This window comes from Populus nigra, chromosome 3 (genome assembly GCF_951802175.1).
Source record: "Populus nigra chromosome 3, ddPopNigr1.1, whole genome shotgun sequence".
Classification (NCBI taxonomy): Eukaryota; Viridiplantae; Streptophyta; class Magnoliopsida; order Malpighiales; family Salicaceae; genus Populus; species Populus nigra.
The window spans coordinates 21,071,275-21,096,394 of record NC_084854.1 but is presented as its reverse complement, the minus strand read 5'-3'; the positions used below and the strand labels follow the sequence as shown (position 1 = coordinate 21,096,394).

Sequence of the window (25,120 nt, the reverse complement as noted above, 5' to 3'; positions counted from 1 at the left end):
GATAAAATAATTATTTTTATATTTTAATTTTTCTTATCCACCATCAACCACGATACATAAATAGTTACCGCATTTTATATATCACTACCAAATACAATTTAATCATCTCTATTCTCACTACATTCATCTCTTTTATCTCACGGTAATAATCAAACACTATCAAATTGTGGGCACAAGTGACCAGCACTTTTCTATTGCCATGTGAAAGCACCAAATTCACAACATAAGGGGCTTAGACGAATATTTGCCTCAAACATCTAGCCTTGTTTGTTTGATATTTGTCAAACTCGGAGTATCATTTTGGTAATCTGAAAATCAACCGAGCCCCGGTAGAAGTATAAAACACACAGAAAACATAAACAAGATCCCTAACAGCAACAACTCTAAACAATAAATACCCTTCAAATCCTCAAGTTCTCTCTCTAGAAATCTTTCAAATAATTCATCAGGTACGCCTTTTAAGCTAATTTTCCAGTTCTTGGTTTTCTTTTGTTTTTATTGATATTGTTTCTGATTTTGGAATTTGAGATTTTTTTTAAGCGTTGAAAAAGGAAGCTTGACAGAGCAAGTACAGAATAATGACGGCTTCTTCATCAGCTGAAGCTATTCCAGCAATGCAGGTAAACAAAATCACTTTTAAAATTGTGGGTCTTTCTTAAAATCTCTATTTCTTATCAATTAGAGCCTCAAGTTGCTGTTTTTGTATGTATAAGTGTGGTTTTCTTGATGAGGTTATGTTATGGTGCTGTTGTTGTTTCATTGGTAGGAAATTATGTTGGAGTTTCGTGCTGGTAAAATGGTTTTTGATGGAAAAAAGGTTGTTCCTGATTTGCGAAAAGGACTAGTTCGCGTTGGAAGGGTAAACTGCACCCTTTTTTTTTGTATTACATATAGTTCGTGCCTATGTAAAGATTTTCATTTGTTTAGTACAAGTTATTATGTTTTTCTAGCATCTTGTTTTCCTGTTTGAAGTCACAAGTTTTGAATTGTGCCAGGGTGAGGAGGGTTTGCTTCATTTTCAGTGGCTTGATAGGAATTTGAATGCTGTGGAAGATGTATCTTTTTATATATATATATATATATATATATATATGTTTGCTTCGTTGATATTTCTTGTGGTTGGAGCTTGGTACTTTTTTCTTGACGCATTGATTGATAGGATCAGATTATTTTTCCTGAAGAGGCTGTTTTTGAGAAGGTACACTCACTTCTTTCTCATTTTTCGTAAGTTGGAGGATATTTGTCTTTAATAATTTGTGGTACTATGATGATTCCTTGGCTTATTCAGGTTAATCAAGTTTCGGGAAGAGTTTACATCTTGAAATTCAATACAGATGACCGGAAGTTTTTTTTTTGGATGCAGGTTAGGCTCATTTTCTGTGTCTTTCACCTTCTTATCTGTAACATTGACTTTGCTGTTTGTTGCATGATTTTGGAACATTTTGTATAACATGTTTGCAGGAGCCAAAAGCTGAAGAGGACTCACAATTATGTAGTTCTTTCAACTATCATATCAATCTTCCATTAGGTAAATTTTTATTTCATGTTTTGAGTCCTTGGTTAACCATGCTACCCGTCATTATTTTGTTTCTAATAATCCTGGCTTATGTTTAAAAGCAAGATCCCCTCCCCTCCATTCTCTTAAATGTAGGCAATTTGATGTAGTTGATAAATCACTTTTTGCTAATTTCACATAAGAACATTGTATAATTGCACAATGTTCATCTCTCTTAGAGGGTACCTTTTTTTTTATGTTGCATCTGCATTTTCTTCTCGCATCTCCACAATTTCATAAAGAAATCCTCTTTTACACGGAAAGGTCATGTATGACTGATTGGATTTCTTGTCTTCTTCTTTTCCTAGTTAAACACTTGGTAAGAGTGAACTTCGTTTTTTGTCTTCCTACAATTTCTCTAACCAGTTTTAAACCATCAAACTAATGGCCTGGCTTATAACTTCAGCACTTGTTCTTGAGTGAAGTTCTTATGTCAGCAATGTCACTGCTTTGTCTTGTTGTCTGGCAGAGTTCCTTGATGAAGAAGAGCCTGATGCTGCTGCTCCTTTGCAAGTTTCTGAAGACATGCTCGAAGATAATGTCTCATCAAGGTACATTTGTTCCAACAAACCAACGTACTCAAAGATGACATTCCTGATTCTGTTCCTTTATACAATGTTCTGATGACCTAAGATGTGGTAAAGTCCCTCGTAAGTCTTCACATAGATGACCTAAGCTACTTGCTATCAATAGCTATTCAACAAATATCAAGATATCTTTCAAGGAATTTTTCAAAACCATTTTCTCAATGAAATGTCTCATCTGCCACTTAGCCTTTGTCTTTGTCTAATCCACCATCCCCTTATGCCCTTGCACAGGCTTGTCCCTGGATAACTTCTAAAACTCAGGGAATCTCTTATATGGAAATATACGGTCATAAATTGGTGTTTGTCTATGTATAAACTTGTTTAGTTCCTGTGATTCATTGCAAAATAACTTAGGAAAGGTCGAGCACTTTTATTATGGAAAAAGTAGCTGCCCAATATATATATATAAACACATTATGTGGTGTTTTTCTTTTATTCTGATGAGATTTTTGCTCATAACTTTCAGGGCTGGAGACTTAGTTGTCCCAAACCTTGGTGCAGAAGCAATTAGTGATGTAACCTCTTCATCAGGACCAGTGAAAATGGAAGACTTGCAGAGAATCCTGAGTAATATTGGTGCCAGAGGTTTGTTCTCAGAGAGTACTTTTGTCCATATCTCTGTATGCTGTCCTTAGGTATGACCACTGAATTTTTGTGTGATGTGATGTGATGGTACATGTTGCAGGTGGTTCGGGTGATCCAGATGAAGGTAATTATTAATGCTTATTTTATATGTGTGTAGTAAGCTTTGAAAGGATTTTAAAACCTTTCTTTCCTGCAAATTATATGCTCAGGCATGTGGTGCATTATTGTAAAATCTTTCTTTCCATGATGTTTTCTTTTGCTGTCCTAGGCTTAGGATTAGGGGATCTACTGAAGCCTGATTTGATAATGCCATTGATTGAGACATTGTCTCTTGAAGAAGGATTAACATCTCACTTACCTGAGGTATAAGACGTTCTTATGTTTGGTATTTCCTCTATGTTTTATGTTGGGGCATTTTGCATTAATTATGAGGTTGCAGGGTCACTGGACTCCAGAGGATATCTTAGATTTGTTGCAGAGCCCGCCTTTCCGCCAGCAAGTGGATTCTTTTACTTATGTAAGAAATGCGAGGCGGCCCATCTTTCTTGTTCTGTTTCTTGTCTTTTTCATGATAGCTTGTTTTACAAGGTCTAACACTTTTCTTCTTGTTTGAAGGTTCTCCGAACTGGACAAATAGATTTGTCTCAATTTGGGGTTGACCCCAGTAAATGTGAGTGGTTTGTGGTTCCTGAACCTGCAGCTTATCAATTGTTCCTAAATTCATGGTTCTCTTCGAAAAATCATTTACATATTTTCATGACTTAACTGAAGTCTTTTTTGGGAAGTTTTGACCAGGATTGATTATATAATTCAAGTAGAAAATGTGGGAAGTTTTGACCAGGATTGATTATATAATTCAAGGGGAAAATGAACTGAGTTTAGAGGGCTTCATGTGAAAGATGAATGCCAAAAGTGGCACATTAAAAGGGAAAAAAGAATCAAATGTTGGGCCCATGGACTCATGCTGCTGCTTGCAGCTACCTTTGGTTTCAAACCTCCACACAAGGAGTCTTGATTGGCAACATAAATTGTTCATCAATCTATTATTGCATGGTACCCTGACTAAATTATGATTAATACTTGTTAGTTTTCTCCTGGCATGCAGACAAGTTGACAGTTTTATCTTTTCTGGAGGCACTCGAAGATTCAGTTTCCAAAATGTCTGAGGAATCCACCCAAGAGGGCAAGGATTTGAGACCTCAGTCTCATAACCGTGACGGTCCAATGGACGAGGGCAAGTAGTGGAGAAAGATTCTTGCACCCCTGTTGTTGTGTGTTTCTCATGCTCATTTCTACTGTACAAGAGAACTTCTGCCGCCTTAAGTTTTCTATTTAGACACTTTTCTGCCGATGGTAAGATGGGGAAAATGATGGAAAGGTGATTGTCTCTACTTCAGTTTACCAACAATTCGGTGCAGGCGTACAGCCTTTTAGGATTTTAATTTGTTTTATTGATAGGCTATACATTAAAATTACGAGTCAAATCTCTCTATCAATATTGTCGTCATGTTGCGTTGTTGATTTAAAGTACAATTCGGTACAGGCGTGCATCATGTTGCCCTTTTGATGATATCCCATTAGGAAATGGCGTATCTAAGTTGGAATAAAGTGTTAATATAATTGCTCTAAATTTGGGATGCTTTTCTTCGATGAGCAGCAACTCCTTGCAGAAGCACCCCGACCAAACTGGCTTCGTTGCTTTCTGAAGAGGGTTATTCACGATGTTTTCGCCATGTCTCCTGGGGAGTGGGGAGAGTTGGTGGGTGCTAGGACATGTACACCAACTTAGGTTTTGGTGTCATCAACACTGGATGGAGCAAGGGCTTCTGCTGCTGGATTGGACAAATATTTGAAGAAGTTGATTATAATTCAAACCTCTTATTCAACACGAATGATTCATCTATTCTCGTCCATTGGCTTTCTTTGACAGATAAAAGAGAATAGGAAGACTAAGGAAGCGAACAGAAAAGACAACGCGATCTGGATCCAGGCTCGAATATAAATCTGGGAAGAAATGTAGGCAATGCTAGTGTCACCACAGCAATGAAAAGTGTTGAGGAAATAGTATTATTTTTATTAAACATGAAAATATAGTCAATAATTTTTTTTTATTAAGATAAATTTTTCTATTAAAGGTATCTCTTGTTTTAATTCCTCACTTGATCCCTATTAAACAAAGACAAGAAAGCCATAAAACACCCAACATCCCAGCTAACATGAGCTAAATGTTCATGAAGCCCTGTAGGTTGCATCTATCCAACATTTATGTTATATTTGTATTCACGGCGGCTGAAACGGCTAATTGTCATGCCATTAGTGGGCCATTAAGGCCCATTAGAATATGAAACGGGGCTTTAAGTGCTTTTCGCCTGACCATAGAGCGAGAAAAAATTGGTATAGGCCCGCCTGAATAATTCAAGCCCAAACAAGAAAAAACACTTGCCTCCAAATACTTACAAGAGAACGTTGTCGTTTCTTCCTCTTCTTCCTCATCCTTTAAACCCTAAATGCTCATCAAAAGGGTTTAGCTAGAGGTTCTCTCTCATCTAAACTCATAAAGCACACTAAACCGACACAGTTCTCCTTCAATTAAACTCAATTCAAAACCCTAATTCTCACTCCAGTCTCAATCTCTCTCCAAAGATGGGTATCTTCGAACCATTCAGAGCCATCGGATACATAACAACCGGCGTGCCGTTTTCCGTCCAAAGATTGGGCACTGAAACCTTTGTCACAGTCAGTGTAGGCAAAGCTTTTCAAGTTTACAATTGTGCAAAGCTCACTTTAGTCATCGTCAGCCCTCAACTCCCTCACAAAATACGCGCTTTAGCTTGCTATCGTGACTTCACCTTCGTCGCCTACGCAACCCACATCGCCGTCTTCAAACGCGCCCATCAAGTAAATTAAATTTAAACGAAATGGAACGACACGACTTAACATGTGAAATATATGAATTTGATTGAATTTTGTTTTTGTTTTGATAGGTGACGTTGTGGAGTAGGCATAGTGCGAAGGTGAATTCGTTGATGGTATTTGGGGATTATGTGATAAGTGTTGATGTTGATGGTAATTTGTTTATTTGGGGTTTTAAAGGGCTAGATGAGAGTAATGTGCCGGTTGGGCATATTCTGTTTGGGGATAAATTTACGCCAACTTGTATGATGCATCCGGATACTTATTTGAATAAGGTTTTGATTGGGAGTCAGGAGGGGGGTTTACAGCTTTGGAATGTTAGTACAAAGAAAATGTTGTATGAGTTTAAAGGGTGGGGTTCGTCAGTGACTAGTTGTGTGTCCTCGCCTGCGTTGGATGTTGTTGCGGTTGGTTGCGTAGATGGGAAGATTCATGTGCATAATATTCGTTATGATGAGGAGGTGGTTACGTTTGTGCATTCTATGCGTGGTGCTGTGACCTCATTGTCTTTCAGTACAGGTAAATTAGTTATATTGCTTTAGGTCTGTGATTTCGGTATAGGAACAGCGTTCTGTTGTTCATGATAATTTGATTCTAGGTTAAAGCTCATTTTTTCTTGGGTTTTTAGATGGACAACCACTTTTAGCGTCAGGAGGTTCATCTGGTGTTATAAGCATATGGAATCTGGAGAAAAGAAAACTACAATCAGTTGTTAGAGAGGCTCATGATAGTTCGATAATTTCATTGCACTTTTTAGCTAATGAACCTGTGCTGATGAGTTCATCAGCAGACAACTCTATTAAAGTAAGATGCATTTCAGCCTCTGCTTGTGGTTTTAGATTTTGTTTTCATAATAACGAGTGAGTAATTCATGAAGTGATAAATTGATAACAATTTGTGCAGTTATAAAATATTTTGATGTTACATTTAATTCCTGTTTCTGTTACTTTGTTTATGTGGATTGTAAAAGGAGATGCTACAACAATAAGTTCTCACTCTTGCCATGTGTTGAAAGCCTTTATCATGTGCATTTTAATTAATTTTTTTTTTTAGTTTTTGGCGCCTATTTTGACATGCCTCTAGCTGTTTGCTTTGTTCAACACTAAATTCTGATGGTCTAGTATCTAGTTGTTCAATTCAATATTTGTTAGCATCACATAATGATTGAGACTTGTGAAAGATGGTATAGACTGAACTGAACATTGTGCTGCCTAGTTTAAAGTAATTGGGCAATTTACCTCAAGTCTTCACCATCTGATGATACAAAGTATCCAAATGATTTTCAAGAATGAAAGCTGAGATATGCTGTACTTTTTCTTATAGAATATTCCTAAGGACGAAACTCCAAAATTTGTCACAAAACAGATACCTAAAGCTATTGCATTGGATGCTAAGTATAATATAATGATGATGGTTTCTTTACAGTGGACATTGAATTTGCTTAACCAGCATAATAATTTTTTTAGCTTGTGAATTCCAATACTTGCTTTGTTTATCCTATACTTAGATGTTTGATCTTTCTTTCCCTGTTTAGATATGGATTTTTGACACAACTGATGGAGATCCTCGACTTTTACGTTTTCGAAGTGGACACAGTGCTCCCCCACTTTGCATAAGGTAATATGCCTGACAGTGTAACTTTAGGATTGGAGTTTATATTGTTCAGTTTCTTCTTCAATATAATTGAACGTATGCAGCATTTTGCTAGGCAAAGGTCTTGTATGATTCTCACGCTCTACTCTTAATCATTGATCCTGCATTCCCTGTTCTTAGTTTTTCTATTTATCAAATGGCTTCTCACCTAATTGAGAACTTTCTACCAACCTTGACTGTGAGTTCCAACAGTTTACTAGATATGAAAGTACCTGCAATATCTAACTCATGCATAGCTTGTTTTGAAATTCATGTGAAAATTTCTTTCATTTTTGCATGACATCCTCGTGACCTGAAAATTATTCATCTATGACAGGTTCTATGCAAATGGGAGACACATTCTATCTGCTGGTCAGGATCGTGCCTTTCGTCTTTTCTCTGTCATACAGGTTTGGCATTTTCCAATATTGAATTGAATTTTCATCTGCATTTTGGATATTTTATTTATAGATGTGAAAGTTCTGTTACTTATTGGAAACTTTTGCTCATAGCTCTCAGATTTTCACTCATTTTTTCCATTCTAATATGGTTCGAGTGAATTCTGTTGTCTGTGTTAGCACTTTGAACAGAAGAAAGGAGGTTTTATCTGATTACATGGAAGCAATGGAAAAATTATGAAAAATATACATTTTATATAATTATGTAAAATATTTGTTTGGTAGTGATTTCTTTATAGTTTTTGTCAATAAACCAATATTCAAGCAAAAATTGAATTCCATAGAACCTTTTTTCATATTAAAATCCTTACATTTTACATGCTGACTAAGTAAAAGAAATGAAGTGAAAAATGACTACCATCTTCTCCATAAACCTTACCCCCACTACACAGCCATTGTGCATGTGAATGGGCAAATAATGAGTTGTCTCTTACAGGTTATTTCTGTTTGTCTAATATTATTATTGGAATGAGCCACACTCTCCAGGTGTATTGTGTTTGCTTATGTTCTTGAATTTCTGTTTTGACCCTTCTCCTGAAAATATTATCTAATCATTTATTCAACTTTTACATTTATCAGGACCAACAGAGTAGAGAGCTCTCTCAGCGTCATGTATCCAAACGAGCCAAGAAACTTCGGGTAAAGGTATGATTGGGGGTAATGGTTGGTACTTTTCAATCTAGTTTTGCCCAATGAAATATGTTGTTGTTAAATTTCTGTAAACTTGGTTGCTAGCATATTTTATGAATATTGTATCATTGGCTTTCTTGGTCTTGGATATATATTTGTAAGAATATTGCATTATTCACGGTCTTACACATGAGGAGTTGGGTCGATTAAAATATCTAGCAGCTATACGTGTTGGGTCTATGCCTGTAAAAGCATTAAATTCCTTAATCTTTTTAAATGCATTTTAATATGATATTCTCACACAGGTCTGTTTAAAATGATTCTTCTGGTTTTTACTTGTTTGCTTGTCGATTATAGATTAGTTTCTCATTTTTTGCCACAATGCTATTTTACTGCATATAAAGAACACTGCTGATCGGCTACTTAAGTTTCTTATTCACTCGATTTTCAGGAAGAAGAACTGAAATTGAAGCCTGTCATTGCCTTTGATTGTGGTATGAACTTCCTCTTAGAGTTCTTTTAATACTTAAATGTAGACCTGTCATTGCCTTTGATTGTGGTATGAACTTCCTCTTAGAGTTCTTTTAATACTTAAATGTAGATGTTTATTGCTCTAGAATTTATGTTATGGATGACTTGGTTATTTATTTATATTATAGTGGAGATGATTGTGCTAATTCAACTTATCCTTTTTTTTTTGTTTGAATGGCTTTTCCTTAAATCTCTTTCTTCACTGCTTCAGTTTGTATCTTATCTCTTTATCTATGTTGTGGTAAACGTTTGTAAAAAGTGTTTTTTCATAATTATTACTATCATACTTCACATTTTCATAATAATATCCATTCTTCCAAGTTGCCTAATGTGAAAATTCAATTATAGCTGAAATTCGGGAGCGGGATTGGTGCAATGTGGTAACTTGTCATATGGATACTGCACAAGCATATGTGTGGAGGCTTCAAAATTTTGTCATTGGGGAGCATATCCTGAGACCATGCCCAGAAAATCTAACACCTGTTAAGGTTAGAAATTCAATCTACCGAGTAATTCATTATTTGGCTTTTTTTTTTTGTGTGCAAGAGAGATGCATTAGACCTTTTCCTTCCGTTAGAAAATGAGTTGGATGCATCTTCTTGTGATTTCATTGAAATTTCCTGGATCACCGGCGTAGTTTCACCTAAACTTTGTAAGATGTAACCCTGTATGAGGGTAAAGGAAATCATTATGATTTTGATAAATAAATTTTTTTCAACTTCAAAAAACAGAAAAACCTTGTTCATTAATTTTTGTTTTTAAGCAATGGTGGTATTATTTACATAATTGGAATATGGAAGATTGAGTGCAAGTCTGAAATGTTTTATCATTTAGGAATCGCTGATGGTTTTCGTTGTTGACTGTATTATTGCATCAGGCCTGCACCATTAGTGCATGTGGCAACTTTGCAATCCTAGGAACAGCGGGTGGCTGGATAGAGCGATTCAACCTTCAATCAGGAATTAGCCGAGGAAGTTACATGGATGTGTCAGAGAGAGGAAGTTGTGCCCATGAGAGTGAAGTGGTTGGAGTTGCTTGTGATTCCACAAATACCCAAATGATAAGTGCAGGATATCATGGGGATGTAAAGGTCAGTGTTCCTTATAACCTTCTATTTTATGTTTTAATTCATTATTTGAAATCATCATATATGTTTATCATCTCCTGTCTATAGTTGTTGCACATCGTGGCTTGTAAATGTTGGCAGGTATCATGCAGCCAGTATAAATATTGTGCAACATAGCCTGACTTATAGTACTTGAAAAGATACACATGAACATTGCTTAGGTTCCATCTAAGTTTTGGTAGTTTTTTCATTCCTCAAAGGGTTGGCTGTGCAGGTTTGGGATTTCAAGGGACGTGCATTAAAATCCAGATGGGAAGTTGGTTGTTCTCTGGTTAAGATTGTTTATCATCGACTTAATGGTAATAATCTCCCTCCCCTGAAAGATTGCAGTTATATACGTCCTTGCACATATTATTTTACAGGTCCTTGGATCATCTTCTAATGAATTTGTCTTGACTTTTTCAGGTCTGTTGGCTACTGTGGCAGATGATTTTGTTATCCGTTTGTTTGATGCCGTGGCACTGAGAATGGTTCGTAAATTTGAAGGTCATACAGACCGTATTACAGATTTATGTTTCAGTGAGGATGGGAAATGGCTTTTGTCATCCAGTATGGATGGGACCCTTAGAATTTGGGATGTCATCTTAGCAAGACAAATAGATGCAGTGCATGTTGATGTTTCTATCACAGCATTGTCTTTGTCACCAAATATGGATGTGCTGGCAACTACCCATGTTGATCAAAATGGGGTCTATTTATGGTACGTTCTTGATTGTATATCTCGCATTGGTTTTGTGGTTTGATCACATATAGACTCTAGCAATAAGTTTGGATACTCGACTATTTAAGGCTCTAAGGTTTTCTATATGGATTTTGTTCTGAAAGTATGGTGTTGAGGAAACTGATTGAAGGATAATTACAATTTGCAAAAACACGATGATGCCCTTTTGTATTTAAATAAATAGCAATAGAATATTTAAGTGAGATCTCTAAAGTGTTCAGCTGCAATGTAGTTTACCTTGCAAACCTTTCATTGAGGCTAATAGTTGCTAACATTTCAGGGTTAATCAGTCAATGTTCTCTGGAGCTTCGAACATTGATTCTTATGCAAGTGGGAAAGAAGTTGTGAACGTAAAGTTACCATCTCTATCTTCAGTTGAAGGTTCAAATGTTGAGAATGAGGACACTGACAAGCCTATTGTGAACCAGTCAGTCTCAAATGAAGTTTCAACTTTTCCGGCTTTCAGTCAGCAAATTCCAGATCTTGTTACTCTCTCACTGTTGCCTAAAAGCCAATGGCAGAGTTTGATCAACTTAGATATTATAAAGGTTCCCCCCCCCCCCCCCCCCAAAAAAAATTTATTTTCATCTAATCTTCTCTGCACATTTGGTTTGCAACTTAATAATCTTTTTTGTTTTCTTTTGATTTGATTTCTCCCTCTTAATCAATGATCCACAGGTGCGCAATAAACCAATTGAGCCTCCAAAGAAACCTGAGAAGGCTCCTTTCTTCTTGCCTTCAGTTCCATCTCTTTCTGGAGAAATATTATTTAAACCCAGTGAGCCTGTGGATGGGGAGGATACCAAACCTGACAAAGCAGAGAGTGATAAGAGAAAACTAGGCCTTCCAGTAACTCAATTTTTGGAGCTTCTTCAGTCTTCATCTGAAATGAAAAATTGTGAGCATTTCAGTCTTTGCACAGTCAGTTCCACTATACTATCATTTGTTCTTATTGATGTGCCAGCTGAAAGCTCTTTGATGATTAATGCATACTGGATAGCCTGCTAATGTTTTAATTTTAATTGTGTACTTTTGTTGCAGTTTCAGCGTTCACTGAATATATCAAAGGTTTATCTCCTTCAAATTTGGATATGGAACTTAGAATGTTTCAGATAATAGATGAGTATGAGGATGAGGAAGAACTTGTAAAGAGACCTGAGTTTATTTCAATCGAGCTGCTTCTTGACTATTTCATCCACGAAATATCCTGCAGAAACAATTTTGAGTTTATACAGGCCGTCACAAGATTATTTTTGAAGGTATGGATTCATCATTGTTCATTTCTCTTCACATGTATTGGGCAGTATTCTTAGCTCTTTCTTTTATTTTGGGTAGAGATTATAACTTTGGTACTCACAGAGCATGAATCTGGAACTATTAAATTGGCTTGTTCCACTTGTCTTGTACTAAAACTGTTATATATTCTGGTCAGATACATGGTGAAACAATTAGGTGCAATTCAAAATTACAGGACAAGGCAAGGAAGCTCTTAGACACTCAGAGTGCAGTTTGGCAGAGAGTAGATAAATTGTTCCAAAGTGCTAGATGCATGGTCACTTTCCTCAGCAATTCACAGTTTTAACTGTGCTACCTGCATCAGTATCAGCCATTGTTATCTAAAGATTTTCACAATTTTGTAGTCAAAAGTTAATTTGTAGTAAGTCGCAGTGCTGTTTTTTAACTGTAAATCTGTTGTCCTGGCACAACCTAAAAGTTATCAAGCTCCATTAATTTCTTTCCCTTGAAATGTTGTAGTGTTGGATGGGACAGTGTCATTGTTTTTTGAACTTTAAAGCGGCAGAATATTGCAAACGAAGGAGCTCTGTATATCTTAATGGTTTTCAATTCTATTTCCTTCAACTCAGTGAGTTGTATCTGTTTTCGAAAACTATTTAGTTGAGGTAATCTGGAATTCCTCCAAGAATTTATTAAACTGTTGTGTCCTATATATGGTGGCAGACTCTAAAAGATTTCACGAGTAATTTATAACTTAGCCCTTGTTTAACAAAACTAATTAATCAATCCTCATTGGTTTAGAATATAAATATTAGCCATCTATATTTTTAAATTTGTTTATACTTTAATCTTTTTGTCAATTTCACATTCCTTTTCTATTTTGTTTTTTTTTCTTGTTTAAAAAATAGAATAAAGGAAAGAAAATTAGGTAAAATGAGGAAATTTGATGGAACAAAAGTTTCTAAATCAAGGATGGTCAACGTTGGTCAAGGGGCTATTTAATTATATACTTCTATTACATTAGGAAATAATTAATTATCTGATAAACTACAAGTGCTAAGTTATAATAAGCTCTTATGGATGGATCACCTGGCTCGCCCAAGTTATTGTCATTGGAGCTACAAATAGGCCTAACAGTCTAGACCTTGCATTGAGAAGGTTTGGAAGGGTGGACAAGGAAGTAGATATTGGAGTTCCTGACGAAGCTGGTCGCCTTGAGGTTCTTCGTGTCCATACAAAGCAGATGAAGCTCTCTGAAGACATAGACTTCGAAAAAGTAGCCAAAGGAACTCAGTGATATATTGGTGCGGATCTTGCAGCTCTTTGCTGTGAATCTGCCCTACGATGCATTAGGGACATTGTTGATTTGGAATATGAGACCATTGTTGAGAAGTTTGGCATGTCACCTTCTGAAGGGATTCTTTTCTATGGTCCTCCTAGTTGTGGCAAAACATTGCTGGCTAAGGCTAATGCCAATGAATGTCAAGCTAATTCCATCAGCAAAAAGGGTCCTGAGCTTCTAACCATGTGGTTTGGAAAAAGTGAAGCCTAAGTCACAGATATTCGAGAAGGCATGCCATTCTGCACCTTGTGTCCTATTTTTCGATGAACCTGACTCCAATATTGCTATTCAAAGAGGAAACAGTGTAGGAGATGCTGGTGGTGCAGCTGATAGAGTTTTGAATCAACTCCTAACAGAACCCTTGATTGATCTCTTTTCCCCCAATCTAGCACTGGTTTTGGCACTGATGGAACATGGCCTATCTCTCATGTTATAGGCATGATGACAATTATTCGTCTAATTTCTTGCTGACATTATTATCAAAAAATCTTACAAGGTTACATTAAGAACCTTAATTTTACTGAAACCCGGCATATTACGGCCGTCACCTCCCTCTTTGTCACAAAATGGCATGTATCCACCCACAATATTTGAGTAGAGATTCTTGCGGGTCATTAAGGTAAAGTTATCACAAACCCTCGCAATGGAGGAGAAAACAGGAGGAGTTGCTTCCACGTCGACAACTGTAGAACCACTGTAATAGCATTGGAATTAATAGAGATTTCTGTCACCTTCAGATCAATGCCATTCACTAAAAGTGTGGGAACACAGACAGTACAAGTAGAGTTGTAATGGCATTTTGAACCTTTCTTCTAGGTAACAACCCTAGCTCCAGCCAACATTCCAAATGGATATGGAATTAATGCTACCAGGCTTTGTCATAACAGGTACCTTTGCTTCTGCAATAACTTGTGGATCATTAAATGAGCAAAACATCAGCGACTGCAGTGTGATCTGAATCACTTCGAACTGCACCTTGTAAGATTCTCTTACTCTTACTTGGAAGGTTCCCTGCTGAAACATTTTGATGCTTGATGCGCTATCGTGACTTGAAAATCACCAACAGCGACTGCCATGTGATCTGAATTACTTGAGGGATGTAAAATATTTTCCCGTTAAATATTTTTACATGTAAAATATTTTTTTTAGGTGAGATAAATTTTTAAAAATTATTGAAAATTAAGATAAAGAACAATTTCTTTTTCTAGGTGAGATAAATTTTTTTTTATAGGATTTCAGGTTTCTTTAAAGTACGCAAACGAAGAGTTTTTGAAGATTAATTTTTTATTTATTTATAATTTATTTTAATTATATTAGAAAACTTCAATTAGAAAATAAGTTACAAAGTTTTAATCCTGAATTTCATTTTTAATTTGACTTTTAACCATGTTTTAAAACAAATTTTCAACAAAAACTTTATACAAGCTCGGACCTTACCATGCATGAAACCGGAATTCGGTGAGCTTGTAATTTCCATTTACATCATGTTCTAATCTTCGTGACGACCCGCTTCCAACGTTGACTCATGGAAACCAAAATGGGAAAATGTGATTTTCAAATTAAGAACTTGTCATACTACAATCAGCTAACGCTATTTTACGAAATTTAGCACAGCATAGTTTTTTCTGCGGCAATTGACACATTCCATTATTGCTTGTTTTACAGGAGCATTTACGCACACCAGTTTTTACTGCAGCAACACGCGATTGCGATACTCTCCGAGGGCCCAAATAGGGAAGATGTTTCTGTAGGCAGAGTAACTAATCATACAGTTCTTGTTGAAGACTCCCATGATTTCCTACAAGACATAGCTAGAGTCAGCATATGCTAGTTCCATTAATGATAATGATACTATGGGGCACTAAAACCAGGAGATTTACTTGCTGTGGGAACTCTCCAGTTTCCATTGCTGAATTAATCAACAACTTGGCTGCACGATGCAACGGGCTCGGATCTCTTTCGGCCTGGTACAGCACAAGGTAACAACAATGAATGTTAACATTAAACTTCACCATGATTTTCCTTCTATACGGTTATTTTCTGATTAAAGAGATGATCTCAAACCATGTTCTTCACCTGTCCAGCTTCAATAAGAGCCAGCATCGCCCATCCAGTGTTTACAAGATGTGATTTACCACCACCTAAATTTGTGTACACCTATGTATTCACACATAAAAGGGAAGTTATGACAGATCTTCATTGTTTAGTACCGAGGGATCGATGGATGGCAACTGAAGACCTTAATTTCAATTGTGCTTTATTTTACTTGGAATCAAATTCACTTCTTAACAAGAGAGAAGATAAAATAAAAATAGAGTGCTTGCACAATGGAAGAATTTTGAGCACATAATGTTAAAAAGGAGTTACCTTATCTTGACTTGAAAGATAGCTCTCACCCCAACCACCTGAAACAAGCTGTTTCGATAGCAAGAATTCACAGGCTATCCGAATACTGTTGCTGTTTTGATAGGTCCTTCCACCAGCTACAAGCCCCTTTATTCCAAACCATGTTCCATACGTGAAGCAGACTCCCCAAGATCCATACCTGTGTGAAGCACACTACTTTAGAATCATTGCCTGGACCCCTTTTTTCTATTTTATTTTACAGAGTTTCAAAGTTTTTACAGCTTCCTGTGGTTCTAGGCCTCAGCCTGAAAACAAGTTATTTATGCAGAAGGAACTTTCAGCAGAAAACATACCATGAACCATCAGGTTGTTGTGTGCGCTCAATGAAGTCAATTGCCTTCACCATACATGCTTCTATTTCTTTCTTTCGATGTCCTGGGTAAGATTTCTTGAAGGATTTGAGTCCTTGAATTACTGCAGAAGTGCATTCCACATACCTAAACATATATATATATATATATATATATATATATATATATATATATATAGCCGAGAGCCATAGTAAGGTCACCAAGACATTCACAGTCGTACCCTACTAACTGTAACAGAGAGAATATTCTAAGTAAGAACAACGAGAATCTATTATCTTACTGATAGTCAATCATGATGTTTCCAAATGTTTCAGCTGGATTGAGCATCTGCAATTTAAGAAAAGTGCGCTAAAACTTTCATAGAATATTCACAATTCAGCCATTGTAAACGAAATGGAAGAGAAAGATCAATGCTTTACCTCTAACCATGCGTATGATCTTGTCAGCTCGTACGATGCAAAACCTCCATTATTATTCTGAAATGTCAATGTACATTGATAAGGTTTATAATATGCAGATTTAATTGCTTGATAAAATAAGAGAACTCTTCAGCAAATATCCCTGTCAAAAAAATCAAACACTCATCTTTTATTTAGCGTGTTTGGTGATAAAGCGCAGATATTTTTGTAAAAATGCGCTTAGATTTAGAAAGACATCAGTCCAAGAACACTATGAAATTCAGTTTCAGACGGATTAACAAACAGATATCCAAGATTTCCCCGCCTCTCTATATGTGGGGTGAGATCTCATTTGTGTTGGTAAGAATCCCTGCAACCTAAGATAATTGTACGTGTATGGGTGGTTCATGCTTGGATATGTAAATGTATATATCTATATTATATATATTAAGCCTAAAAGTGATACCTGCAGAGATAAAATCACGTTAACAGCGTCATAGAACCCATCTGCTGGTATCGCTTCTCCCACCATATCTGGTGGCAACCGAGATAATAAGATTCCTGCCTGCAAACCATTTTGTTCATAAATATTAGCATTCTAGGTAGGTAAAGATCATATATATAATGTTGGATCACCAATTGTTAGAAGAAAAAGAGTGCAGAGACTTGTTCTGGACAGTAATGCTGAATTGCAAAACTAAAGAATAAGAAGAGATTAATTATACTCTTGAAATTAATTTTTGATGATTTCTAATTTGTGTTCTTAGGTCCTATTTCTTTGTCTTAAGTTGTTTTAGGATTTTAACAGGAAATGTAATCTTGCTTTATGGATCAACTCAAAATATTACTTGCCTTTAAGCCCTCTGCAGTACAATCGGATACTGGCCAACCGTTGTCGGGGGTGGAGAACGGCCATGCTCCCTTAGAAATGTGCCGATACCAATCGTTAAAATCATCAGAGCTGTTTGTCCTCACCTTCACACCAAGATGGATTTAAATTAAAGAAATCCAATGTTAAGCAGCAACTGCGATTTGCTTGGTTATACATATTGACACAAGAATCTTGGATCGGTGGTACCTGTGTGTTTTTCATGAAATTGTGTGCTTTCTTAAGCATTGGAGCAAATTCATCAGCAAAACTGGTAGCAAGGATTGCTTGAACAGCAAATGAAACATCCCACAATTGAGAACCATTATAGCCCTGTTAACAAGATTTGACACCCAAGTTAGTATCTCATATTTCTCAAGAATGACAAGGTTTCGTGAATACAGTGAAGCAGAGAACATAGCATATCCAGTCAACTCGGCCTTGTAAAATATCAAAATATTATCAATATCATTTATAAAATGATAGAATTATTATAGTGAAATCAACCCTCAACGGGAAAATTGAACGAAGAATTTGACAAAAAAGTGTTAATCAAAAATTCAAAACATGCACAGTTGTTTTTCAAAGTGCTTTTTATTTAGAAATGTATTAAACAATATTTTTTTTATTTTTAAAAATTATTTTTGATATCAGCGTATCAAAATAATTTAAAAACACCAAAAAATATTAATTTAAAATAAAAAAAATAAAAGAAAAATTAATTTTTTTTCAAAAACACTTTTGAAACAAAAAAACAAACAGGACAGACTATATAGCACACCTTGAAACTAGAACATATTCGGGCCCAAAATGAGCTCAATCATGAGAACTAAAATTATAAAAAAAGAAAGCAAGTGATCTTTATCGTTTGAGTTCACATAAAAAACTGAACAATTCAAAATATCATGTTCACTAGTTAGCTGTGTGAATCTAATAGTTTTTACTAGGAAAAGTTCAAAGTTAAAAGCTACCTTATTTAATACAAAGATTTTTATTGCTACTCTTTTTTTTATTCTATTTTATATTTTATTTTGATCGTATAATTTTTATTCATGCAGGAGATTATTAAAAAAATAGAAAGTTGTCTTTTCAAAAACAGTTGTGCATATTTAACAGTCTATTTAAAATAAAGTTGTCTTTTAAACCTAAAAGATGTAAGTTTTTGTTCTAAAAATAAGGTGAAGATTTAACTGTGAAAATTATCTATATATAAATAGACAATTCTAACATACTTTGAAGGAGTATTGAGAAACATTGAGATAGAGAGAACTTATGCTATTTTAAAAACTCTTTGTTTTTACATAATCTTTCATTAAAATTCTTCTACCTTTTTTGTACAAAAAGTAAGATATAAATTTTGATTCATTATTTATTCTTGATTGTACTATTAAGAATAAGAGATTGAGTTAGTGTGAGAAACAACATTATAATAAATAATAAATTGTTTTAAGACTAGATGAGTGATCATTGCCTCAATTTACATCTTCTAAGTCTATCTTCTAACAAAAAAAAGTAATGTATGTTGATTTTTCTTTTACATATTAATTTATAGGGCAGAGCATTTTCGGTTCAATTCGGTTCTGGATCAAAATAAATAATCAAATCAAAATTATTTTTTTTTAATTTTTGAACCGAACCGAAAATCGGTTCAAACCGATCAGTTTCAGTTCAATTCGGTTTTTTTTCCCTTCTATACAGGTTGATTCGGTTCGCTAGCTTGGAAATCTAGGAAATGATGTAGTTTCTTCATAAGCAACTCCTAGGTTTCAAAACAGGGGTTTGCTTTTAGCAACTCAATCCTTATCAAGAAGACCTGTTTTGGTGCTTGTGAGCGTCTTTTCATGGAAAACAAATACAATGCTATAAATTGAGTTCCTTAACACATCAGCTAGCCATGGCACAAGCTTTTACATGTAAAGGATTGCCTCGTTTTTTTTGTTGTCGCACCATCTCTTCTTGTTGTGCTTGGAGTATTCCATTTAATAGCTAACTAACCCCATCAACTTTTGAGGTTACAAGCTTGTTTTTTTTCTCATAAAAGTTTCAATAGCAACTGAAAAAGCTTCCTATAAGTGAGTCATAACTCGTTCGAGTTGAAAATTTAGCGTGTTCGAGTTCGATGAAAAAAAAAAAAAAGTTGAGGAGGAGTCTGCGAGATTCATCAAGTAGGTGTTTGTGTATGCATGCTGGTTTAGATCCAGAGAAGGAGAGATGCAGAGAGCAAAGGGAGAGGCAACGGCTGATTTTGTTTTTAGGGAATGCTACTTTAGGTTTAGGGTTAAAAAAACATCTTATTTATACTTGTTTTTTTAAAGTGTTGGTCTGGTTGAACCGGTTCGGTTCGGTTCAATCGGTTTCAGACTTTGAAAATCAAAACCGAACCGGAATTTTTTTGTGATTTTTTAATCAGTTAATTCAATTTTTTTTCGGTTCGGTTTTTTTGATTATTTGTTTTTGTTTTCTCAGTTTAATTGATTTTTTTCTCACCCCTGTTAATTTATATGTGAGGTATGTTCTATATAAACAAGATCATTAGAGCAAAGTTCAGTAACAACACGTATCGTTTAGCCACATTCTAAATATTAACCTAAAAAATTATATTTATATATTCAAATTGAACGTTGATATTAAGGTACCTGCATTTTCATGCCATCCTCTGCTACCCACAAATAATCTTTAATTCTGGCAAGGTGGCACTTGTATGCTTCTGAATTTGGATCCTCCACCCAACAGCAAAGCATGTTTAATACCTGCTCTCCATTGACAGCAAGTTGTGCGAACAGTCTCAAACTTTTAAAATCTCAAACATTAGCATCAAAAGTCATGTTTCTTCTTTCTTTTTCTATCAGTCATGCTAAATTGAGATTGCACAAGAATAACAAATGCATTAGCTTGCATGTCACTGCTTACTCATGAATCCACCTGTATCTGCACCTTCCTGCGGGTCTTAAATTGCTTATAACACGACGAGAATGATGAGAAATTACTGGTTCTTTCTATCAAAAACAAGAAGCACCATTAGCATACCTTGTTTACAGGTCCAAGGCAAACATATTGAGTCGTTTCATCCTCATAATGGACACGTTGCATTACAGAGTCTAGAGCCCTTTGTCTAAGCTTAGAGAATGGCCATCTTGTAAGAAGAGGCTCCACAGCCTTGTGAATGCAAGCCCATACAATGTCTTGCAACAGGGGATGGGGGTAGTACAAGTCTTCCTACGAGACAGTGCTGTGATGTTAGCGAATATGAAAACAAAACAGTGCAAAATCGATTTTCTTGATGCTTCAAAGATTATACCTTGGCACAGAGATTCCTGGTCTGGTCCCAATCAATCTGGTGATAGGGAATGGTATAAATCTCTCTTCTAATCGATAGAACAAGGGAGGTAGTCGAACACACGAACTTCTTTCCATATAAATATGACATGGGGAGATATACCATCCGAGAGTGACACCATAACCTTCCTGCAATTTCATTTCTATCATCTTATTTCATGCATAAATAGGTTTTTCTCAAAGTTATTAAATTGAAGCAGGAAAAACCAGCTCAAGGCGCAAGCCATGAGTTGGGTAAATAACATGAATTAACGTGATCATTTAAAATGATATCTTTTAAAAAAAATTTAAATAAAATAAAATGATATTACTTTAAAAAAAGTTAAATTGGGTTTTTCAGTGGTGAGGTCGTATTATCATTTACTTTTTAATGAAAAAATAAAATAAAATAAAATAAAATGGCATATTTATTTTTTTATTTTTTACTGAAAAATAAATTTATTTTTAAAAAAGTTAAATTGGGTTTTTCAGTGGTGAGGTGGTATTATCATTTACTTTTTAATGAAAAAATAAAATAAAATAAAATAAAATGGCATATTTATTTTTTTATTTTTTACTGAAAAATAAATTTATTTTAAAAAAAGTTAAATTGGGTTTTTCAGTGGTGAGGTCGTATTATCATTTACTTTTTAATGAAAAAATAAAATAAAATAAAATAAAATGCATGTTTATTTTTTTATTTTTTACTGAAAAATAAATTTATCCAATCCGATCAAATAGGTAGCATGAAGAATTAATGAGTGAATGTGTTATATATGGACGCAATATGCCATGGTGGGTGTTTAGAATAGCCTATTTAATTAGCTCGTATTTTAATAATTAAAAGAAATCTTATATTGGTGATAATTTTTGTACATAAAGCATAAAAAGGGACCTGGGTGTGCCGGAAAAAGGTAAGGAAGAAGCCATAACTCCGGCAGTAATGGATTGTTCCCACTCCATTCATATACTCCAAGCACCTGCAGATTTTATTTATTCAGGCATGTTAACACACGACAAGGTGATAAATATATATAATCCTTGCTAATCAAGGAGAAGAACTGCATGGAATTCTTACTGAAAGCCACATCTTTCCCCATGATGGAATGTGAGTAGCTCCGCCATGGTCAAGAACCCATTTCCTAGCTTTCTCCATGCTACCATCCCCGCCATCCATTTCCTCCCCCAGCAATCTGAGGGTGACATAAGAGAGAACTGTGCAAAACATTGTGCTTGAACCTTCTATATGCAATCCCCACCCTCCATCCACGTTCTGTCCTCAATTATCAACGAATTAAGATCAAATACAACTACTATTTATTAAATTATCTATATTTAATATGTATTGATATTTTAAAATTCATAAAAATACGAAACATATACTTAATTTCAAGAAACCATATGATCAGACATGTCCATCTTTCACCAGAAAAAAATACACTAATATTACTACGTATTTATACCTAGTTCTATACTTAGCAATATTTTCATTTAATTCTTCATAATTGATGGACCAATTCACATGCTTAATAACAATAAGAATGAAATCAAGTTCATTAATTATTTATTAAATTATCAATCATTGTATTGTATCAGTTAGCTAGAAGTGAATAATAATAGTCATTGTTTTATTATATATAAATACTATATATGATACTAATTAAAGCAAAATAATAATAATAAGAAGAAGAAGAAGACGAAGATATAGCGATGTATACCTGATGGTTATAGAGATAACGACACATCTCTTGTCGATGCTGATTATGCAGAATTGTATTCAAGGCACTCGTCACGTATAAACATATCACCTGTACACATACATACATGGGTTTTAATATATATATATATATATATATACACACACACACACACGGATGTTATAGCGAGTTTCAATAAATTATTACTAGTTAATTATTAATTAGGTCTTGTTATTATACTTGAAAGGAACATACTCAATCAGTTTTTTATTTATTTATTATATATATGTTCAATTAACATCTTTGTCATTAATTTGTTTGTTTGTGAATTCATAATTTATTTATGCATAATAATGTTAATTTTAATTTAATAATTGTTTGTTTGTGTTGCAATATGCTTTTCGCTTGAAAAGCATCAAATTGATATCTATCCAGAGATGAGTGGATGTTGAAGAAGAACCTACCAAGCCTGGTAGAAGAAACATAGGGCCACCATAATCACCAGGCCAGAATCCATCCTCGGCCTGTAGAGTTGAATAGAATCTCAAGCTTCTTCTCAATGTGCTATCCACCACTTCCTTTGTGATTTCTTCTTCACTTCTTACTTTCGCCATAGGCAGCTTCATCTCACATGGATTTTCCCTCGCAAACTTTCACAAATGCATTTTGGTGTCCATACCAGGATTAATAAGAGTGAAACAAAAGAAATACTTCAACATGAGACCAGCTTGTGCGCGTAGCATTGTAAAAGAAGCTGAAAACAAGGTAATTGAGCATCCAGTGGATACAAAATCTAATCGTATTTAATTAATTAGCTGAATATATGTCACCTGAAATCTCATCAGAAGATCAGAACTGTGTTTCGTTAGGAAACGGTTTTTCGTAAACTCGTTTCGATAATTTTCAACTTGAGCTCGCTCTTCTGGAGTTCCAAGATGAGGATCAAACTCCCAAAATTGTCTACCAACATGATTATTCACACTTTTAAGCCATGGATCATTGCCTTCCGAAAGCTTGAGTTTCCACATTCTTCTTCGAGCTCAAAACCCCTCCAAACAACCTGCATGTGTACCGATACGAACCTTTAATAGATATTTTCCAGCTCTCTCTCTCAAATTGCGAGAGAATAAAGGAAAACAGTTATAGTTCTCTATATTTTTCAAGGGGAATGTAATGGAATGATTCAATTATGTATTTCTGATGCATAGTATGATAAATGAGGTTTTTCAAGAAAAGAAAACGAAGTTGAATGATTCAATCGTGGCCACAGGAGTGCATATGTGCGAATTGTGATGATGATATTGTGCAAATAACTGTACCTGTGCTCTGTGTTCTGAGTGATGAAAAACTATCGAGAGAACAGGATTGTAGCTGTAGCCGGCAGGAGAAAATTAAGAAATTGCAAGAGCTGTTCTTTGGAACGTACCGAAGGTAGCAGGTTCATCAAGTTCTTAAATAAACGTAAAGAAGCAACTATTCAGAATCATGTCTTGCTGTCATTTAATATTATTGTGCTTATGAAATTAATACGGTTGTTTGCAAGAGCTGTTCTTTGGAACGTACCGAAGGTAGCAGGTTCATCAAGTTCTTAAATAAACGTAAAGAAAGCAACTATTCAGAATCATGTCTTGCTGTCATTTAATATTATTGTGCTTATGAAATTAATACGGTTGTTCGTACCTTGTAAGATTCTCTTACTCTTACTTGGAAGGTTCCCTGCTGAAACATTTTGATGCTTGATTGCTATCGTGACTTGAAAATCACCATCAGTCGTTTGGTTCAATATTGGCGGCAACCTCATGCTCTAACATGCTTGCATGAACTGAGTTCATGTTCATCTTTTGAATCTAAATTAAGGAATTGTTTAACATGCATGCAATAGATGCTGCAAGATCGAAAATGTATTAAGAAAAAAAGAAGAAGATCACTGTCTTATCTAATTTGATTCCCTTCCTTTTACTTGGCAAGTTCCCTGATATTAAACTTACCAAAATGGATTTCACGTTCCTAACTTCTACAACCACATGTGATATTATATAAATACAGCCAGAATTTGAGAAAATGAATTACTGTAACACTGTAATATTCTGTAAAAAACCATTCTCATGCTAGGATGATTTTCAATCATTTTATGCTAGCGTGACTTCAATTACCTATACATAGACTTGCAAATAAATAAATAAATTGTTTCCGATATATAGCATTTTAATCTAGCCAGTGATTATAGCAACCTCTCATACATACATTATGGATGACTTAGGTCTGTTTGTTTAACGTAAAATACTTTATGAATGTTAAATATTTTACATATAAAATATTTTTTAATATTTTTCGGTTTGAAACATGTAAATATTTATCAATAATAATAATAATAAGGTAATGATGAGATAATGGTGATGTTAGCAAAGAAAGAGATGGTGGTGGTTAGATGATAGCAATGAGGTGACGGTGATGATAATAACAACGATATGATAATGATAAAGAAAATGATGTGGTTATATGATGATTATGAAAGAAATAGTGGTGAAGTGGTTATAATAATGGTAAAAAGAAAGATAATGAAAAGATGATGATAATGATAACGAGATGAAAGTGACGATAATTGAATTATATTGTAAATATATTATTATTTATAAAATATTTTATAGAATTTCATGAGTTAAAAATATTTTCCAGAAAATAAACAAAGTTTAAAGATTAATTGTAAAATATTTTGCATTGACCAATTTTCCTATAAAATATTTCATGGAAAACAAATATGAATTTTTTTTTTAAAAAAAATTATTTCTTAGAAAATAAACATAAAAAA

General features: G+C 34.7%; 3 protein-coding genes across 5 annotated transcripts; 2 read left to right on the top strand and 1 right to left on the bottom strand.

Moving 5' to 3' along the window:
* The first annotated feature begins 291 nt into the window (after positions 1-291).
* On the top strand, positions 292-4,357 carry LOC133689200 (26S proteasome regulatory subunit RPN13). Of its 3 annotated transcripts, none has more exons than XM_062108988.1 (14): positions 292-449; positions 552-620; positions 767-859; positions 996-1,055; positions 1,160-1,198; positions 1,289-1,363; positions 1,462-1,528; positions 2,025-2,106; positions 2,609-2,727; positions 2,828-2,851; positions 2,996-3,090; positions 3,167-3,244; positions 3,343-3,397; positions 3,833-4,357. In XM_062108988.1, the coding sequence occupies exons 2-14, from the start codon at positions 579-581 to the stop codon at positions 3,967-3,969; spliced, it is 966 nt and encodes a 321-aa protein (XP_061964972.1). In that variant the 5' UTR covers positions 292-449; positions 552-578; the 3' UTR covers positions 3,970-4,357. The 3 variants fall into 3 exon arrangements, with proteins under 3 accessions (XP_061964972.1, XP_061964971.1, XP_061964973.1); XM_062108987.1 differs by having other exon boundaries at positions 299-449; positions 541-620; XM_062108989.1 differs by having other exon boundaries at positions 304-449; positions 529-620.
* An 857-nt stretch (positions 4,358-5,214) lies between these two features.
* On the top strand, positions 5,215-12,571 carry LOC133689199 (U3 small nucleolar RNA-associated protein 21 homolog). Its single transcript, XM_062108986.1, has 15 exons — positions 5,215-5,625; positions 5,712-6,159; positions 6,269-6,444; positions 7,175-7,257; positions 7,610-7,682; positions 8,310-8,375; positions 8,812-8,854; positions 9,240-9,379; positions 9,769-9,981; positions 10,232-10,316; positions 10,423-10,717; positions 11,019-11,286; positions 11,417-11,636; positions 11,780-11,997; positions 12,171-12,571. The coding sequence occupies exons 1-15, from the start codon at positions 5,371-5,373 to the stop codon at positions 12,318-12,320; spliced, it is 2,733 nt and encodes a 910-aa protein (XP_061964970.1). The 5' UTR covers positions 5,215-5,370; the 3' UTR covers positions 12,321-12,571.
* A 2,283-nt stretch (positions 12,572-14,854) lies between these two features.
* LOC133688627 (cycloartenol synthase 2-like) lies at positions 14,855-23,788 on the bottom strand. Its single transcript, XM_062108174.1, has 19 exons — positions 23,631-23,788; positions 23,142-23,371; positions 22,776-22,961; positions 22,333-22,422; positions 21,693-21,887; positions 21,510-21,594; positions 20,598-20,764; positions 20,327-20,515; positions 19,936-20,049; positions 17,510-17,632; positions 17,280-17,406; positions 16,898-16,992; positions 16,453-16,509; positions 16,314-16,360; positions 16,016-16,159; positions 15,684-15,861; positions 15,393-15,473; positions 15,197-15,280; positions 14,855-15,114 (listed from the first exon to the last, which is right to left on the bottom strand). The coding sequence occupies exons 2-19, from the start codon at positions 23,337-23,339 to the stop codon at positions 15,004-15,006; spliced, it is 2,271 nt and encodes a 756-aa protein (XP_061964158.1). The 5' UTR covers positions 23,340-23,371; positions 23,631-23,788; the 3' UTR covers positions 14,855-15,003.
* Between the last annotated feature and the right edge of the window lie 1,332 nt (positions 23,789-25,120).